Source organism: Leptidea sinapis, chromosome 31, assembly GCF_905404315.1.
Source record: "Leptidea sinapis chromosome 31, ilLepSina1.1, whole genome shotgun sequence".
NCBI lineage: Eukaryota > Metazoa > Arthropoda > Insecta > Lepidoptera > Pieridae > Leptidea > Leptidea sinapis.
In genome coordinates this window covers 2,987,087-3,004,040 of record NC_066295.1, presented here as the reverse complement: position 1 = coordinate 3,004,040, position 16,954 = coordinate 2,987,087, and the positions used below count along the sequence as shown (strand labels likewise).

General features: G+C 35.8%; 1 protein-coding gene across 1 annotated transcript in view; it reads right to left on the bottom strand.

The window, feature by feature from the left end:
- Nucleotides 1-961: 961 nt before the first annotated feature.
- The window catches only part of LOC126974043 (tetratricopeptide repeat protein 28), a 116,666-nt gene continuing 100,673 nt past the window's right edge, over nt 962-16,954 (bottom strand). The window contains exons 31-42 of the mRNA XM_050821415.1: nt 16,532-16,680; nt 15,207-15,314; nt 14,734-14,812; nt 13,480-13,580; nt 12,736-12,959; nt 10,818-10,985; nt 8,812-8,967; nt 6,901-7,004; nt 5,812-5,962; nt 4,893-5,041; nt 3,346-3,471; nt 962-3,045 (exon numbers count right to left, since the gene is read on the bottom strand). Coding sequence (XP_050677372.1) covers nt 1,922-3,045; nt 3,346-3,471; nt 4,893-5,041; nt 5,812-5,962; nt 6,901-7,004; nt 8,812-8,967; nt 10,818-10,985; nt 12,736-12,959; nt 13,480-13,580; nt 14,734-14,812; nt 15,207-15,314; nt 16,532-16,680 — 2,639 coding nt within the window. The 3' untranslated portion in view covers nt 962-1,921. The remainder of the gene's footprint in view (nt 3,046-3,345; nt 3,472-4,892; nt 5,042-5,811; nt 5,963-6,900; nt 7,005-8,811; nt 8,968-10,817; nt 10,986-12,735; nt 12,960-13,479; nt 13,581-14,733; nt 14,813-15,206; nt 15,315-16,531; nt 16,681-16,954) is intronic.

Here is a 16,954-nt window from a genome sequence, read left to right as displayed (position 1 = left end):
TGTTTATTACGATCTAATTACTTTAAAAAAACGATACCAGCTTTTTCAATTCTCCTCCTGTGAACACATTGGTGTTGCAAGAGTTTAACTTACGTATATACGTAGACCATGCATTATTATTTATTTATACAGAGGAAATAAAATATAATGATAAACCTAAGTATCTCAGAAATAAAAAAAAACTTATCTGATACCTGTTTACGTAATAATTAATAAAATATTTTATAAGAAAAGGAAATTTGAAAATAGAAATCTTATTTATGCTATAAACGTTTGTAAGTTTGGATGTTTGTTCCTTTGTCTCGGCAAAATGGCTCAATCGCGATTTGCCTGAAAGTTGAAATGGTGATTGCTTAAACCTTGGATTAGGACATACCGTACATCTTATTATTTTTAGCCGACTTATATATTTTTATATTATATAGGTTGGTTACAATAATATAATGGTCACATGATAACACACGTTACACGCAGGCATTGTATTTTTGCTGCTCTATAGAGTCCACGCGGACGATGTCGCGGGCAACAACTAGTGTGCAATAAATAACTATAAATAAAATAAAAAAACTAACTATTCTTTATTCAGGATCACCTACCCATATTAGGATGTCGTTTACTAAACACGACGTACCAAGTAGCACGCTTCTAGTTTTTTGGTGTGATTTTAAAGACGTTTTTCTCAAAAAGTGAACTAAATTTGACTCCTTTTCCAGCGGGGTAGTTTACAAGAAGGCATAGATTAGGCAAGTCGTTCAATTAAATTGTTGGTTTAATAAGATGGCTCCAACACACAAAAAATCAACGCTCTTGTGATATGGGCCGGGGTGATCACCTTCAGGAAAGCAGTAGACTCGTTCTTCTTCGTCTTCAATAAAAACAAATGGGGTACCCATTTAGCATACTCCCACTGCTAAATAATCCCACTGATAAAATTAAATGAAAAATGCAAAAAAAACTGCAATTTATTATTTAACCATATTTATTCACAATTAATTTATACAATTACACAATGGCAAGAAACTTCTCGTTACTAAAATCAGTAAATAAATAATGAATTTATCTTAATGGAAATAATTACTAAGTATTTATTTGCATATAATGATCTTAAATTAAAAAATTTACAAGTTTGACAGCATTCATCATAGCCAAATAATGTTAGAAATATATCAATATAACATAATATAGATATCACCTATTTTTTAAGTTGTTATTTGTGAGTTTGATTATTTCATTTTATAGGGCCGAGTATAGTTAGGTGAAAGTACTCGGGTTATATAGTGTGCACCGAATATAAAAAATTATAAGCGTTGTTATTGTTTAAGGTTTAACACTGCCTTTCTACCAGAGATGTTCGAGCCAGCATTTGAGAGGTGCGAGGATGTTTAAGTATATACAAAATTCTCTCCCTTCACACCGAAACATAAAAAATGCCTGCAATTTACTGCTTGTCGGCAAAAATACGCCACTTTGGTACCCATCTAACTGGCATCCTGTGCCATAGATTTAGGTGTATTGTTTAATTTAATAATTAAAATATAACAAAACAAGATAAAATATATTTTGCTGCCCATTTAAGAGTAAAGTATTTTAATTACTTTACAAATTACTTTCAAATAAAATTTTAGTAGAACTATTCTCTGTTGTTCAACAACGTTCCATGAGAATACTTTTACTTAATTGTTTCACATTACAAATTGGAAAAACATTTTAAATGTCTCATATTATGTGGATTGGTTCTTGATTTTACCCACTTCCTATCTATCTCTTTAACGTGTTACTGGATGATCACCATGATACGTGGAAGGTAATGGCGTCAGGATTGCCCTAAAGCGACATCTATAAGTCAATATACGACTTAAAATACAAGAAACAAAACATTATTAGCTCGTTATATTGTCTACATAATATTACATAATTACAATCATTTACTGGGCGGAAAATCTAATGTGGTATAAGTTGGTCTAGTTCGTACAGGTGGTCTTCTAATTCGTGGATGTGTTTTACCCCCCTCGTGACTCTTACTAGATTCTCCCTCTTCAGGTAGATATGGCGGGCGTGGATTCAAAACTAATGTTTTGTATGATGAATGTGAATCTGCAATACTTCTTCCATCTCCTTCGTCTCTTTTCGACAATTCTAAAAATGGTGACACGGAGCGTTTCTCTATACCGCTGGGGCCTGGAGTCTCTTCTTTTGGTTTTAGATCGTAAGCGTTCTCCTCTTTTCTCTTGGGTTCTGTGTCTTTCTTGAATTTATTTTGCCGCTCTATAATTTCCGCTGTCGTTAAGTCAGAACCTTGGACGTCAGTTTCCAGTGGTGCCGTGGATAGCCAAGGTCTGGAGTTAGTAGAAACTCCCCAACGTTCTGCATTTTCAGTCGTATCACCCAATAATCCTAACTTTTCTACATTCTGCAAAAGAAGATTCTCACTGGAACTAGCAGTACGCATTTCAGTCTTTGAATCTTCTGCCAAAAGAAGTTCAGCAAGTGGTGGTGCAAGTCCCAATCCAATACTTCTTTCATGGTACACTTCTGAGATAGTTGGAGTCAATTCGCCGCTCATGTGTCTAACTTGAGACATGGGGTCTCTGTTGATCTTCGGTCGTGTACGTTTAGATGTAGATGGCTGGTTCTCTTGCTTGTCTTCTTCAGTTCTTCTGCGTTGTTCTGAGACTAAATAATAGCAAGCATCGAAATACCGCTGCTGAAGGTCAGGTCGCCTTCTGAGGACGGTATCATGTCCAGAGCTCTCCCAGTCAGAGTCGTCAGATGGGGGTCTTCTGGTGTATAGTGTGCGTATTTTGGTTTGGTGTGCTAGGGCAAGGGAGACGTTTTGTTGTGCAGCGGGGGGAGAGGGAGTGAACGCTGCGTCACTCTCTCCTCGGTAGCGGGGTGGGGGCGGTGCGGGGGGAGGGGCTGTGCGCCCATCTGGCTCTCCTCTACCGACCTCGCTGCTTGCTCCGGATCCACGCACGTACATCGTGAAGGCACCGCCGCACGAACCTAATGGCAGAGGCGGCGGGGGTACTGATGATGCGGAGTCTTCTGTAAAATTAATAATTTGACAATTAATGTTTTTATACCTTCTCAATAATAAAGTATTCGTCCAGCAACTGTAAGCAAGTCTAATACCCACTGGAGTGGGATGTATGTGATATTTTTTTTCATGTCTATAAAATTTTGAGACTTTTAAAAATTAACTATTAAATATTCAAAGGCTACGCGCAGACAGTGAAATCTAAGTGTTTCGTCTTTGCATATTTTTATATACAATTATATAAAAATATGCAAAGACGAAACACTTAGATCATATCAATATATGATGATTGTAAATAATTTAATTACGTCTTTGTTGTTTCTGTGATATTTCGCCGTCGGAATGAGGTTCAAGATCTCCATCGTCAATAGACGCCAAGGATTCCACGCTGGAGCTGGACTCCAAACTCAAGCTTCTTGGGGCTTCTTGTGTGTCTGTTAGAAATATGTAAAGTTATTAATATACCTTAAAAAACAGATGATGTGGCCTTTCTGCTAAAACATGGTAGTAAAGTATGGTATTCTTCATGTATAAGTTATTGTGTAACAGCCTTACAAATGAAATTGGCATAAAGTTATAACTATCATAAATCAAGAAAATGTAAAATGTTTACAAATAGACATTTTGCTTACGATTGGTTCATTCGGACGTATAACGTTTCCCGCGTTTATTTTATTGGCTGCTTCTTCGTGCTGCGTCATTCGGAATTATCATTGTATTGACAGCGTTGTCACCGATATTGTAAACATTTAGCATATTCTTTGTTTATGCTTAGTTATAACTTTATACCAAGTTTATTTGTAAGGCCGTAAGTGTTTATACTGCGACACTATTTACAATTAAAAAAAACATATACAAATTAAAAGTTATCGCTTTATAGAAACGTTAAGATTACAGGACTATATGACCTTAATTATAACGAGTGAGTGACAGTTGTAACGAATGATATGTAAACATTTACTTACCAACAAATTATATCAAAAAATAATAATGATCTTTAAACTTAATTAAAATTGAAACCCTAATAAAAAATATTACAAATGTTGATATTGGCTTAAATCCTCGGAAATACAAGGATCCAGGAGCCTGCAAACATCCCATGAATGTTTTGAACTGTTTGGACAAAAAATGGGGTTTACCTCCAAATAGGGGTCCTTATTGCGAAAACGAGCCTACGATACCATACCAACTTGGTATACGAATGAATAGTCATATTCAGTTGTGAGCTTGTGTTTGTAGTCAGCAACATGAAGTAGGTATTGTTGAAGTGAGACTTCTTTATCAACGTATGAGAGAAATTTTATAGCAATGTCATCACGATATCGGTTACGCGCCATGTTGATTTTTCTGATATTTGTGACATTCTTTTATCAATAACAAGAGCGAAAATTTTAAAATGTGAAAGGGTATTAATGGATTTTATATAGAAAATATAACGAAATAACAAACAGTGAAATTAAATGGTGGAGTCCCAGGAACATTTTACACTTTCAACAATAAACAAGAATAAAAGAAAAAATAAGAACCTAAAAATAACTTGTAAAAATCGAATGTATTAATTTATTAATGAATATCAGGTAATATTATTGTGAGGTTTAGTTGGTACCACGTCTATAATTAAAAATTATGTTTTAAGAATAATTATTTATATATATGTTAATTATTACTAAATTTAATGATTATTTTGTTTTACCACAATCGCACGTAAATACACACATTTTTTTATATTACCAACGTTTGTGTGAACTTCCAATGCGACACCAGTTTTGTACTCAGCGCACATTATGAGCAAGAAGATTGTGGGTCTTGGAAGAAGTTGTAACTGGATTTTAGACAGAAACATGTGTTTACTAACCAAATAGTGCAAGAAGCGCTTGTAGAACGAAGTGCACGTGTCGTCTGTTGGTCGCCTTGCCGCGGAGAGTGACGTCATCCTGGCCTACCTCCGCCAGATCGAGACCGAGCGAGGCCAAGAGCTCGTGACAACCGCTCACACGCCATAACCTGAGCACAAATAGAGTTTTTCTTATTTTTGGACAAACGAGCAAACCGGTCAACTATTTTTAAATAACACCGCCATGAGTGTATGAAATGGTACAGAGACAAAGTTTCATACAACCACGCAAAATGGTTGACTACTACCGGGGATGTGTGTGTCCACTTGCCGCTTATTGCGTACGCGGCGAGAAGCACATATAATCGGTTGACGATCGCACAGACAGTGGACAATTTCAGGGTTAGCGCGACAAGTATTGTTTTAGGAATGAATATTAATAAAATAAATAAAAACTACTTAAAATAAATGAATATTAATAAAAAAAAATAAGGCTTGAATATTTTATCATAAAAAGTTATATAATATTGTTATGGTTGTTTAGTGTACTATATGCATGAATAATACGAGAAAAATAACAATATATCATATTTAACTATCCCAGGGACTACAATACCAAGGTAAACATAAAAAAATGGTTTATTTATTTTAACTTTTTGTGACAACTTTAGCAAAATAGGTAACAATATTTCCCTCTTAAGAAGCTTATTCTCTGTACCGTTTATTTACTCATGTGCCTCCGCTACTGTTATTCTGGAATACCAGAAGAATCAAAGAAGCTACTGCTGTTGCGGTTCTTTTAGGGAGAGTACCAAAGTGCTATTCGCATCGATTTAGAAAAAAATATTAATAATTTAACTAAATTATAATTCACTTGTGAATATTTCCCTAAATTTAATAAAATAATTAAACACTTTAATATTTAAACATTATTACTCACCTAACGTTGACAGAAACCTCAATGGTATCGGTGTCAGAACTCTTCACTGAGAACTGCGAGATGATGGATCGTATGACGGATATGATGTCATCAGCCACGTCACCGTTGGCTATCAACTTCGACAGCGCTTGCAACGTGGTGGGGGTTAAACCTTTAAAAAATATATATATAATATAACTAGCTGACACAGCAAACGTTGTATTGCCATATAAAGTAATAAAAAAATCAATATTTAAAATATTTGCGGTATAAAAATAGGGCCTACCAAATATATCGTACTACAATTATAATAATATAACTAATAATATAAAAATCGCGATACATAAATAGGCGTTGATCGTAGAAGGGTTAGAATTTGAAGTTGTATGTTCTATTTTGTCAAAAAAATAAAGAAGAAATTTGGGTTATGGCACCCTTATCATTTAGGGGTATGAGAAACAGATGCACACAAAATTTCATTCAAATCGGTTTAGCCGTTTTGGAGGAGTTTGGTAACAAACATCGGGACACGAGAATTATATATATAAGATATTCTATTAGATTCTTAACTTAATCTCAATTTCTTCTAAGGTTAAGATATCGTTAGTCAATAAAGAAAATAGACAATTTTCTTGACTTCTTCAATAAGATTATCGCCAACTTTACATTCAAGCATTTTCAAACCGATCTTTATCTTAAGCTTTTGGAGTTGTGGTTTATAATAACTAAATTTTGTTAAAAGATTTTTAAATTCTATACTTTTGTTAATAAATGAATAAAATTAAAGGAATTAAAAGATGTTATAAATAGATATAATTGCCGGCTAGATTATGGGTACCACAACGGCGCCTATTTCTTCCGTGAAGCAGTAATGTGTATGTATTACTGTGTTTCGGTCCGAAGGGTGCCGTAGCTAGTGAAATTACTGGGTAAATAAGACTTGACATCTTATGTCTGAAGGTGACAAGCGCAGTTGTAGCACTGTTTAGAATTTTTGGGTTTTTCAATAATCTTGAGCGGCACTGCATTGTAATGGGCAAGGCAATTACTATCAGCTGAACGTCCTGCTCGTCTCGACCCTTATTTTCATAAAAAAAATACGTTGCACACCTAGAAGTGCCTGTAGACTAGCAGAACACTGCGTGAGGCGTTCCTCAGGGTCACTCTGCGGGAAGAACACGCTAGATGGAATACCGTTAGCGGCTGGCTCGAATCTGCAATCAATATAGTCTGAATCAGAGGCGTGCATTGGTTTTCTAGAAAGGTAGGCACTGTAGATGTAATTAGTCGTAGTTGAGCTTTGGAATATGTTATTCAAATTCAATTATTTTTATTCAAAATAGGATGTGAAATCACTTATTGAAAGTCAAAAAACTACCACCCATTCCAAAATGAATGCCTCAGGCCTGAGAAGAATGGGTGCAACAAACTCAGCGGGATTTTTTTTTCATCAAAAATATGTTTTACAATTAAAGTAACATTTACAAAGTAACATTATACACTTAAACTTATTATTTAATAGCCTGAGGTCGCTCCATTCTCAATCTGTGGTATCATTAAGAAAGTCATTTATGTTATAGTAACCTTTACCACACAAAAGTTTTTTAAACTACAAAAAAACTTTTGAATTAATTTGGAGATAGCTTACCGTAGGTATTTAGAATCTTGCGTTAGGAAATTTTTTATGAGTAGGTGTTCAAAAGACTTTTGGTAATAAAATAGTGGAACATAATTAAACTAAATTAACTTTAATTAACCAGCTCTTTACGCCTGAAACACAGGGTTACCTAGTTCAGGTACAGTGTGAACCAGCTTTAAGTAAGATTTGTATTATTATTCTTATTTTGTAATTTAATAATCTCTTAATAAATAAATTGAATTGAATTGAAAATTGAGTTTTACCTTTACATGTTCATATTATGTTTAATAAATACACAAATAAAATTTGAAAAACAAAATTTTATGAACGATGCGGGACTCGAACCCACGACCTCCGGTGTTCCGTGCCGCTGCTCTAAGCAATTGAGCTAACCGTTCGAGTACCGCCTCGTTATAAAATTCTGTTTGCTTTGTTCAACTGTCAGGTTGTGGCTTCATCTACAGGATCTACTTTACAGTTGATAACCTGCTCAACCCCAATATTTGCATTTTAGGAAATTGACTTGAGATGTCGCATTTGTAAATCTAAACAATATGTTATGTTTTTAAAGTGATAACCCTCGCTTCTAGGATTAATACGCAAATAAAATTAGAAAAACAAAATTTTATGAACGATGCGGGGCTCGAACCCACGACCTCCGGCGTTCCGTGCCGGTGCTCTATCCAATTGAGCTAACCGTTCGAGTACCGCCTCGTTATAAAATTATGTTTGCTTTGTTCAACTGTCAGGTTGTGGCTTCATCTACAGGATCTACTTTACAGTTGATAACCTGCTCAACCCCAATATTTGCATATTAGGAAATTGACTTGAGATGTCGCATTTGTAAATCTAAACAATATGTTATGTTTTTAAAGTGATAACCCTCGCTTCTAGGATTAATACGCAAATAAAATTAGAAAAACAAAATTTTATGAACGATGCGGGGCTCGAACCCACGACCTCCGGCGTTCCGTGCCGGTGCTCTATCCAATTGAGCTAACCGTTCGAGTACCGCCTCGTTATAAAATTCTGTTTGCTTTGTTCAACTCTCAGGTTCTGGCTTCATCTACAGGATCTACTTTACAGTTGATAACCTGCTCAACCCCAATATTTGCATATTAGGAAATTGACTTGAGATGTCGCATTTGTAAATCTAAACAATATGTTGTTTTTAAAGTGATAACTCTCGCTTCTAGGATTAATACATAAATAAAATTTTAAAAACAAAATTTTATGCTCTCTTCTGTGCTCTAACCAATTGAGCTAACCGTTCGAGTACCGCCTCGTTATAAAATTCTGTTTGCTTTGTTCAACTCTCAGGTTGTGGCTTCATTGTAAATACATTTTATAAATCTATATTAACATCTGGATGTGCTTCTCACCTAAATCCAACACTCATGAGCAGCTCCCTCCATCCGCTGACGTTTCCAGCTTTATTCTCTATACTCTTCTGTGTGGTGTACATGGCATTCTTCTGCCCTCGCACTATTCGCTGAAGAGACTTCTCAACTAAGTGAAGGCAAACTCGCAACGCGTCCCTGAAGAAATAGGAAAATATTAAATAATTGTAGGAGTTATTGTTATTGGGCATTGTAGCTGGTGAGACTAAATCTGGGGCACATCCAACCAACTCATTAAATATGCATTCCGTTTGAGATGTCTTGAAACTTTGATCTGCTGTTTTAAAGGATCCTATAACATCCTCAGCCTCATATAGCTGGGATTTTAGTTTCACTACCAGATCCAAGGTTTCCTCATATTCACTTCTATACTACTCAAACCTATTGACCATTGCTAACAAGTTTTTATGTTCTTCTAATAACTTTGAGTTTTCTATGTGCAATTGACATAGATCAGTTTATAAATTTAATAACATGAGTAGGTACAAAATAAACAACTAACTACGGCATGGTTTCAATGTGACATTCTGAGATCATTTATTCGTCTAGATAGATTGTGACAGGTGACAACATAAAAAATAAATGCGGTTGACAGTTAACCTCTATTTTGAGCAATGCACGCACAACTACAAAAGTGACATTCAAATTGCGATTGTAAGACGTAGCTTGTCACGCACACTAAAGTAACAAATCTGGCCTGTTTTCATCGGTAGTTTTTTCTTTCAAGTGCATGCGTTATATTAATACTTCTTCTCACTTCCCATATTCATGGATACATAAATATGCTTGATTGCATAAAATCGAAATGTTTATGTTATTAGCTATTTAATAGTTTGCCCTTTATAATAATATATTCTATTCGTAAGTTGTACGAAGAAAAATGAAATAATAATAAAAAGATAAAAATAAATTTTGCATGAAGAATTAAAAATAAATTAACAATATAATGCTAATTGATAAGAGGTAGTTAATTGAGAAAAATATTAATTAAATTGAACTACTAAGACATATTATAAATAATTGATAGTATACTCCATATTATCCTCAAGGAATCAATAAAGGTATTTTAATGTAAGTTTGTTGCATCATTTTGCATATTATATTGCAATTGAAATGATTTGTAAATCGATGGAAATGTAAAGTGGCGATGAGTTTCTTGCTACTTCTTCTCATTAGCTCAACCCTTTACGAAGTAGCGGTAGATTCAATAAGAAAAATATATTTTTGACATTGATAAGTGTCATTTCCTTGACCTACATGAATAAAGTTATTTTGATTTGATTTGAATAATAATTTATTTACAATAAAATAGACAACATTAAATCCTGGGTAGGAATTCATAGACCGTTTCATTCATTTTTTTGTTATAGGTTATAGTTAGTTTATTCAATGACGAGTTGAAAAGAAAGGCTGAAGATACCGGCGCACCCCAGTATCAGCTGGATCCATTTGACCGCGTGCAACGCAGTTCAGCTTAAATTGTCGGGGACCCAGTGCTCTGTGAACGGCTGGATCACTTGGCGTTGTGTAGAGACGTCGCTTCATTGTGTGTCTTCTACCTAATTTATCACGGGAAGTGTACCGAAGAGTTCCTGCCGCCAAATTCCACCTTTCCACGACACGCCACAAGTTAGGATATCACCCCCACCATCTGGATGTGTGGCGGACCTCCACAGTGCGGTTTTCCAGGAACTTTCTTCCACGTACTACAAAGCTGTGGAATGAGCTTCCTTGTGCGGTGTTTCCGGGACGATACGACATGGGTACCTTCAAAAAAGAGGGTACACCTTTCTTAAAGGCCAGCAACGCTCCTGTGGAATCACAGGAGCGTCTGGTGTTGCAAGAGAATGTGACGGCAGCGATCACTTAACACCAGGTGACCAGTACACTCGTTTGTCCCCCATTTCCATAAAAAAGATACAGAAGCTGATATAAAAATGGGCACCAACATTCCTTAGGGGGATATGTTATTAGAAGAAGAAGATTACCTGCAGTGGGGGGCGGGTGACGCTAGTAACTCGCACAGCGCTTGTCCCATGAGCGCCACCTTGTTGCTGAGACGCACGTTGCTGCCCAGCAACACGCAGCCGGCCCAGTGTGCGGGATGTGCGAAGTGCTTCGTGTGCCGCACGGTCTGCATGGCGTCGCCCAGAGCTCTGCGACGATATCATAGTGAGTGAAACACCTACTATACTTCTATATAATAGTGTTACGAGTATATTCCGTGTGGTAAATTTCTACCCTATAGTACACAAATAAAATTTGATAGCAATATTTTATGAAGGATACGGGACTCGAATCCACGACCTCTCGCGTTCCGTGCGACTGCTCTTCCAACTGAGCTAACCGAGTGACGTATCGTCCTAAAATCTTGTATGATTTGTTCAACTCTGAGGGCGTGGCTTCATCTACAGGATCTACTTTACAGTTGGTAACCTGCTCAACCGCAACATTTGCATATTAAGAAATTTCAAATTCAAATATTTTTATTCAAAATAGGATGTGACATCACTTATTGAAAGTCAAAAAACTATTGACTTGAGATGTCGCTCTTGCAAATCTAAACAATATGTTGTTGTTGTTTTTTAAAGTGATAACCCTCACTTCTTGGATTAGTACACAAATAAAATTAGAAAACAAAATTTTATGAACCATGTGGGATTCGACCACGACGTTTCGCGTTCCCGCAAACCGCAAATTGTGTACCTTATAATAGTTAGTTAAACGATTCAATTGGGGAACCTTAATATTCACTCTAGAACTTTTTTTTGTTTGTATAAATTGTTTTTTTTTTTTGAATATATTTAGAATACAGACACGGCACGCGTTTGTATTGAATATAATATGTAGATTATCAGTGGCCAGACGACTAATCTTAAATATAAAGTCCTGATGGTAAGTATCATTATGCATTGCCACTTCTGGTTCTTGAAATACCCAATACTCTGAGCGGTACCATAAATGCGCTTGTTACCTTGTGACATATAGGATGTTCAGTCTCAGTAACCCAGTTTTTATAAGACTACGGCGCCCTTCAAACCAAAATGTAAAGTCTTGGCATCAGGAAAAGGTCATCATCAATTCAGCCGGAGACGACCGTCTTCCATCCACCAACAATGTGTGTACGTGGTCGCCATTTGAGGACTTTACTGCCCCAACGGCCATCTGTCCGTCGAACTGTGTACTCTGCCCACTGCCACTTCAGTTTCGCAATAATCTGGACTATTTCAGTGACCATAGTTCTCCTCCGGATATCTTAATTTCTGATTCGATCTCGCAGGGAAATTCCTAGCATAGCTGCATAGCCCATGCGCGACCATGAGCAGGAAAAATTATACTAACTTATTATTTATATGATATTACGAGGACAAACGAGAGGATCCTCAACCATACTGATACAAAACTATTTTTTTCTAATGAGTCAAGGATCGATGACAATGGAATATTTTCATAAACATTTCAACATATCCTGACCAATAGCGATTCAGTATAACAAGAAATATTAAGTCTTATTATTGTAAATACTTCTGATGCTGTTCTGAGATTAAAAAGAAGAAAATGAAGAATATTTACATTGTTGATTATATTAAACCAGAGGACTTTGGACAGTAGACTATAGAACGAACTCTTCACATGTCTTTTAGCTTGAGTTGCTATGAAAACTTTTTTACTTCTTCAGGATGTTATTTTAAATGAAAATGTCTTATTTTCCTTTCACGTCACAGGATGTTATTTGTCAGGATCGCCGGAAGACGTCCACTGCTGACAAAGGCATCCCCCAAAGATCTCCACGACGAGCTGCCCTCGTCCTACATATTCCGGCGATCTTGACCAGATCGTCGGTCCATCTTGTCGGGAGCCATCTTGCAAAATAATAAACAAAATTTTAGAACAACGTAAACTTACTTGGCAACCCTGCTTCCTTGTAGAAGTGCAGAATACAGTGCCCTATACAGTATCTTAGTGGCAGTATCTTGAGGCGCCGGCCACAACGTGACCAGTATAGCTTGAGCCCCAGCAGCGAGCAGTGCCCTGCAGAGCCGAGACACTCCCTCACCGGCCTTCGTTACTGCATCTGAACTATCCGATTCTTCGATAACAGATGTAGATGGCGCGCATGATATTACTACCTTTAATAATAAATACAAAAATTTTGAAAGTTGTTATTGAAAAGTCAATATAACACAAGTAGCGCTATTATCTAGTGTTATTACATTACCCTTACTCCAAAACTGATTGCTTATAAGGGATTTACATTGGCTAAGCTGTCGGGTTGGCTCATCTCAAAAATGATCAATGGGGAATAGTAAATCCAAAAATTGACATCTAGGTGAATTCTCTTAATTATGATATAAGTAGGTACATTAACTTCGTGGAAGTTCTCGTGTTTCTAACAGTTCTTATGTGAAATGTACGTCTAAATTTTAAGCAATCTATTTCCACCTATGCTCTCAGTATGACCTCAGCTCAGAAATCTCTTTTTAAGAACAATAGTAGGTTTCCTTTGAAATCGACTTTGAAATGTACACAAGGAAAGCATACAATTTTAGTTATCATAAAGTTTTAGGAAGCCTGGAATATTTGCGGGGAATTCTGTTTTTATTTAAAAAAAAAGAATTACTAATGACAAGGACATCATAACTAACTTACCAATCTTGCAGTCAACTTCAAGTTCATAATTTCGGATGCTGTCAGCATGAATTCTGAAATAGGTGGCAGATCTTCATTGCTATGCGATATTATATCTGCATCTGTACAAAAAAAATGTAGAATATTAGTTATTGTAGCTGTGCTCATAACGAATTTCTTAAATTTATATTAAATAAAATATAGTCAGCAGATTCTCGTAAACTTGATAGTGCTTTTATTAAATTAGTAATAAACAATTTGTTATATTTTGAAAGTGACACACTCTATTCTAGGAATAATACACAAATACAATTTGAAAACAAAATTTTATGAACGATGCGGCGAACGATCATCTACAAGATCTACTTTACAGTTGAAGCCACAACCTGAGAGTTGAACAAAGCATACAAGATTTTATGACGATACGTCTTCGAACGGTTAGCTCAGTTGGAAGAGCACTCGCACGGAACGCGAGAGGTGGTGGGTTCGAGTTCCGCATCGTTCATAAAATTTTGTTTTCAAATTTTATTTGAGTAGTAATAAAACTAACTACACTAATAAAGTTGATAACTTGATGAGTGCCGTCGTACTGATTTCATATGGGAACCGAACCTGCGTCCATTAATTCGTAAGTAACAATATTATAAAGAAAGAAAAAATGATTTAATATTACGATAATTTTGACTATAATATCTATTGAATTCATAGATCTGTTGATATTTACCCGAATTAAATTGTACCGCAAAATGATGATGTCGCCTCATACACGCGTTTTACAAGACACTTCTATTTGATTTTTTTTATTTAATATTGACACACTTTTACACAAATTATCTTGCCCCAAACTAGGCATAGCCTGTACTATGGGTACAAGACAATGATATATTTAATACAATATACTTACTTAAACATACTTAAATACATATAAACATCCATTACTCGGAAACAAACATCCATATTCATCATATAAATGATTGCACCTACCGGGATTCGAACCCGGGACCTCTAGCTTAGTAGTCAGGGTCACTAACCATTCGGCTATATCGGTCGTCAAACTTCTGGCTTATGCAAAGCGTAGAAATGAGTAAAATCATTGTCTAGCTTCATTATTATTATAGCGATACGACTTGGGCACCAGACCATTAGTATTACTCGTGTCTTAAAGCAGATTTCATTTACCAACCGGTAAGCCGCTTTTTTAGGAAAACTAGTTAGCATATGTATTGTTGTTTTTGTTTGTTGGCGAACATAGTCATTTAAAACTTCAAGACTTACTTTCTTCCTCTGTTTCGGTCGATGTATCGGCAGCATTGCCCCCCACACTTGAATTCAGCCTTTTTGCTTGTGAATCCACCTATTAAAAACATTATTGTTTACTTGTGGCAATAACTTGATGGAGAACGTCGCTCTTTTAAAAATGGTTTCTTAAAAACTACAGAGATATCTTTCGCGTGGCAATTGTTTATATTGCGCTATTTATATAATTTTCAAGTACTTGGGATGCAATATATATAGCCTTACTTTATTCCATGCCTCAGACTACTATGGCAATACAAAATTTTATGAAAATTTGTTTAATAAAATTCTATAATGGGAAAACAGATGGACGAATTCATTCAGATAGAACATCATTCAAAGAAAAGTCTAGGAACAAAACAGGGCCAAAAATTTAACTTGGGGAACGAGAGTGCGCATTCTGAGTACGATTATTTTAGTAAATTTTTTGATTAATTTTTATTGGTACTTACAACTTCTCCAGGGCTAAGTACAATTGCTGATGTCTTCCAGCACACATGTGTAGCAAAGTGTATGCACTCGGCTTGAGGAAGCTGGGCTATTACTGCTTCCTTTGATGCCTGGTAAATACAGATAATTGTTATTTATTGCACTAAGATGCACTTGTTAATGTACCTTTAAGTAGATGCAACGAAATCTGTTAAAATTTTAAGCAGGTTAACAATTTTTTCGGTGTTGGTTCCAGTATGACTGTAGAAGTATTTTCTTCACTTATTTATGCCGCAAGTTAGATATGCATTTGTACTGTAATGCTCCGTTTTGAAAGGTGTGTCTGCTGGTAATTAGAAACAATAGTCTTCTTCCTACACCTTCCTTCATGATCATCTTTCCACTATTTCAAGCGTGTTGCGAAAAGTGTTGCCACATGAAGTAATATGCAACGTTTTTATAACTCACCTGGAGTTGTAGGAGAGCATTAACAGTAGTGATCTCTTTCCATAAATTTCAATCTCTTTAATACAAAAGATATTTTTTGAAGTCAAAACTTCTTGATCTGATCGAAAATTCGTCAGATAGTCGTTGAAATTTTGGATGAAAGTTGATTTTTCTGAGAGATAAACTTTTTAATGTAAAATAATTGTAATAGTTCTGAGGTGTTAAATGTTTTATGTGATATAAATTGTCATATTTTTGTACGATAGCGCAATAAATGAATATTGTATTTTAACACATAAATCATAGTACTTTCATACTGATAAATAAAGCAATTCGTACAAAATCATTCCCTAATCATTCCAAAATATTCAAAAATGCACAACGTTATGTTCAAGTTTTTACTTCTGCCGGAGTTTAAATGTTCCTCATATTCATTTTTCATAGTAGGGATTTTTAATCTGATAACTGCGTTTCGGTTCTTTCTCTGGTTATTATATATTAAATATTTCATTTAATTAGACTAAGTGGTAAATTATCCACTAAGATCGGGATTGCAGTATTCTTGGCCCATCTCTGTTACAGCATCTCCCTTAGACCAATTCAACTAATAATATACTTCATCAGCATCAGCCGGAAGACGTCCACTGCTGGATAAAAGCCCCCCCAAAGATTTCCACGACGATCGGTCCTGCGCTGCCGTCATACAATGTATTCCGGCGATCTTGACCAGATCGTCGGTCCATCTTGTGGACCGTCTACCAACACTACCTAATAATATACTTATGGTGGTTTTAATGAAGCCCAACGGGAATTCGAATTCTGGACATAATCATTTATTTGTTTATCATTATCATCATATTTAGACACACTAAGATAAAAATGACGAGTTTTCGATGCGTACTTGATAGTCAGTGAGCGGAGTAACCCTCAGCATGTCAGCGACCAGCTCAGCCTCCTTCAGCAGGGCAGGGTGAGACGACCACCGCGACCCACCCACCCGGGCGCCGCCAATCACTAGCGACCTCATCCCTGACTCATTGTTGGATGTACCTATGAAATAAAACGAGTAAACTTGATGGACACAGTCAAGGTATCAACAAAATAATTCATTAAATCTAGCTTTTTTTATGATATTTATCACGATTATGTAAGTGTTTTGGAGGCGAATCTTCAGCATCGTCGATAAGTCTTGGTACAAATATGTTTTGAAATAATGGAAGATTAACATGGCCAGGGTGTCAATATAAATTTCAATTAGGTACACATACATACACATTTATATATATACTGACGAGCATCTGTTCGAATACAATCATCAAGTAAA